At 48.8% G+C, this 3,428-nt stretch overlaps 1 protein-coding gene across 7 annotated transcripts in view; it reads right to left on the reverse strand.

Moving 5' to 3' along the window:
• The window catches only part of kif16ba (kinesin family member 16Ba), a 24,957-nt gene that overhangs the window by 11,239 nt on the left and 10,290 nt on the right, over window positions 1–3,428 (reverse strand). For 4 of the 7 annotated variants that reach the window (XM_023403461.2, XM_023403460.2, XM_023403457.2 and 1 more), the window contains exons 18-20: window positions 3,032–3,064; window positions 2,628–2,681; window positions 869–2,224 (exon numbers count right to left, since the gene is read on the reverse strand). In XM_023403461.2, coding sequence (XP_023259229.1) covers window positions 869–2,224; window positions 2,628–2,681; window positions 3,032–3,064 — 1,443 coding nt within the window. The remainder of the gene's footprint in view (window positions 1–868; window positions 2,225–2,627; window positions 2,682–3,031; window positions 3,065–3,428) is intronic. The other 3 variants (XM_023403462.2, XM_023403458.2, XM_023403456.2) reach the window with 1 other exon arrangement.

A 3,428-nucleotide genomic window follows, 5' to 3' on the forward strand; every position in this document is an offset into this window, starting at 1 on the left:
ATATGTTCTATATGTTCTATATGATGTATATGTTCTATATGATGTATATGTTCTATATGTTCTATATGATGTATATGTTCTATATGTTCTATATGATGTATATGTTCTATATGATCTATATGATGTATATGTTCTATATGATCTATATGATGTATATGTTCTATATGATGTATATGTTCTATATGATCTATATGATGTATATGTTCTATATGTACATATGTTGTATGTATTGTATATTTTCTATATGATCTATAGGTTCTATATGTTCTATATGATGTATATGTTCTATATGATCTATATGATGTATATGTTCTATATGATGTATATGTTCTATATGATCTATATGATGTATATGTTCTATATGTTCTATATGATGTATATGATCTATATGATGTATATGTTCTATATGTTCTATACGATATATATGATGTATATGTTCTATATGATGTATATGTTCTATATGATGTGTTCTATATGTTCTATATGTTCTACATGTTCTATATGTTCTACATGATGTATATGTTCTATATGTTCTACATGATGTATATGTTCTATATGATGTATATGTTCTATATATTGTATATGTTCTATATGTTCTACATGTTCTATATGTTCTAATGTTCTATATGTTCTACATGATGTATATATTGTATATGTTCTACATGTTCTATATGTTCTAATGTTCTATATGATGTATATGTTCTATATATTGTATATGTTCTATATGTACATATGTTGTATGTATTGTATATATTGTATATTTTCTATATTATCTATAGGTTGTATATGTTCTACATGTTCTATATGTTCTACATGTTCTATATGATGTACATATAGTATGCATTGTATATATTGTATGTGCTCTGACCTCTGCTGGTCCAGGTCCGTCCCCCTCAGGTTCCTCTGGACCGAGCTCTTGTGTCTCTGCTCCTCGGTGTCGGGCTCCAGGGAGACGCTGCGCCTCAGGGCCGAGTGCCTCCTCTCCAGCCGGGCCACCGCCTGCTCCATGGCCTCCCTCTGCTGCTTCTCCTTCGACTCCAGGATCTCCTTCTCCTTCCTCCTCACCTTCTCCTCCTGCCGGGCCACGTTGGCCGTGAACTCGTAGGTCTCCTGCAGCTGCTGCAGCTGCTGAGCGCTGTGCCAGTGGAGGTTCAGCTTGTCCTCCTTGTCCTCCAGCTCCTTCTCCACCTGGAACAGCGTGTTGTCCAGTCCCGGCGGACTGTCGCAGTTCCCGTTGCTCCCTCCGCTGCTGCGCTCCAACATCTCCACGGCTCTCTGCTTCTCCTCGGCCAGCGCGGGGAGGAGGCCGTCGGCCAGGCTGACCAGCTGCCGCTCCTTGAACTGCAGTCGGTGCTCCGCCTGTTTGACCAGCTGCTCCTCCTGGCACACAGCTGTGGCGTCCTGCGCCCCCTTCTCCTGCGTCTCCTTCAGCTGCTGCTGTCGTTCTCTGAGGCCGTGGGCGAGGAGCAGCACTGTACTACGCTCAGCGGTGACCTCCTTCTCCAGGCGCTCCCTCTGCTGCCGCAGCCCCTCCTCCAGCTGACCCAGCTCCTTCACCTGAGCCGCCTTGAAGTCCGTGTATCGAGCCTGGGCAGACCGCGCCTCCTCGCCGGAGTCCTCCACATCCGGACGCTCTCCGGTCTCTTTGGCACGGAGGAGCTCTCCTCGGATCTCGGCCAGCGCTCGGCGCTCCTCCTCCAGGCGGCGGGCGTCCTCCCGGGTCAGCAGCGTGGTGGCGGCCTCGTGTTTCTCCCTCAGCTGCTCCTCCAGCCTCCCCACCAGGCTCAGCTGCTCCCGCTCCTGCTCCTCCAGCCGCCGCCGCTCCGCCTCCAGACGAACCTTCTGCTCCTCGCGCTCCCTCTTCAGCCTCTCCAGCTCGCGGTAGATCTCCGTCTGCTCTGCAGCCTCCTGCTGCAGCCGCTGTTCCTCATCCTGCTCCTCCTCTGCCTCACCCTCCTGCTGCTGGTTCTGCCGCTGCCGCCTCTGGAGCTCCTCCCCCGGGGGCTCGGAGCGCCTCTCCTCCTCGAAGCGCTCCTTCTCAGCCAGGAAGTCCCGCAGGCGGCTCTCGATGTCCTGGCTGCGGCGGCGGAGGCTCTCCTCCTGACGGAGGATTCGCTGCTGCACCTCCTCAGACTCTTTCCTCTGACTCTCCACCTCCTGCTGGAGGCGCTCTAGCTCCACCTTCTCACTCTGCTGCTTCGCCTCCATGTCATTGATCAGCCTCCTGCAGCAACACACACACACACACACACACACACACACACACACACACACACACACACACACACACACACAAACTAATTAACAGTGATGTAACAACAACTGGACCTTTGGTCACATGGTATGTCCCACCATCTCCATGACAACCAAGCGGACTCGATTTGTCTGACTATTATTTGTGTGAACAGATCGACGTCATCTGTAAAATAAACAACAGGTCGGAGAGCCAATCAGAGGAGAGGCTCAGAGCCTCCTCTCTTCTGATTGGCTCCACAGATGTAAAACCAGACTGAGATGGTTCTTGTTCTCTCAGGACAGAAGGTCAGAGTTTAACGATGGGACGGAGCGAGGAACAAAAAGACGTTTGAGTCTGTCGCTACATTTGGAGGAAACTTCGACTCTTGTACCTTTTCAGCTCCAGTTTCTCCAGCTCCTCCCGCTGCTGCCGCTCAAACTCCAACCTGGAAAACAAACAGGTCCGTCAGCGTCTTCCGCCCTCACCAGAGGAGGAGTCACACACGAGACACCACAACTACTGACGCAGGTGACAGCAGCACATGTACAACGACAAGCTGCAGGTGAAATGTAGAAAGGCAGTGTGAGAAAAAAGTTTTCTATTGGAACAGAGACAGAAGCAGCAGGATGACGTGCAAAACAACAACAATAATAACAATAATAATAACAATAATAATAATGAATGATGATGATGATAAAACACAAAGACAGACAATGAGGGTTCAGGTCGAGAGACTGGACGAGTCTTTGTGTCAAACACGGGACAGTTAGACAGGAAGTGGACGGCTGAGTCTACCTGAGGAAGACGGGGCCCTTCTCAGTGAAGAGACTGTGGACAGGACGGGGGGGCAGAGTTAGTCCCAGCAGGGAACAGAGAACAGGAAACTGTTTAATAATCTGAGCCTCTGCAGCTTCTTCTACAAGAAACAAACTGATGTTCACCACGTGTGAGTTAATCTGGACCTGATGGAGCAGACGCCATCAGCAGGGTTCATCCTCTGGAGACGTTTCACAGAAAACGTCATAGCAACTAGACATCTGACACAGCTGACAGAGAGAGGGTGCGTCCTCTGGGGAGCGGGACAGAGCTCAGTAAATATCATGAAGACCAGGTCCCGTATTCACAAACCATCTTAAGACTAAAAGCTTCTCCTCACTCGCAGATTCAGGAGAAACTCTGATGGTGTCAGTCC

The sequence above is a fragment of the Seriola lalandi genome, unplaced genomic scaffold, assembly GCF_002814215.2.
Source record: "Seriola lalandi dorsalis isolate HSWRI2012SDOR001 ecotype SW California unplaced genomic scaffold, Sedor1 jcf7180002054138, whole genome shotgun sequence".
NCBI classification, from domain to species: domain Eukaryota; kingdom Metazoa; phylum Chordata; class Actinopteri; order Carangiformes; family Carangidae; genus Seriola; species Seriola lalandi.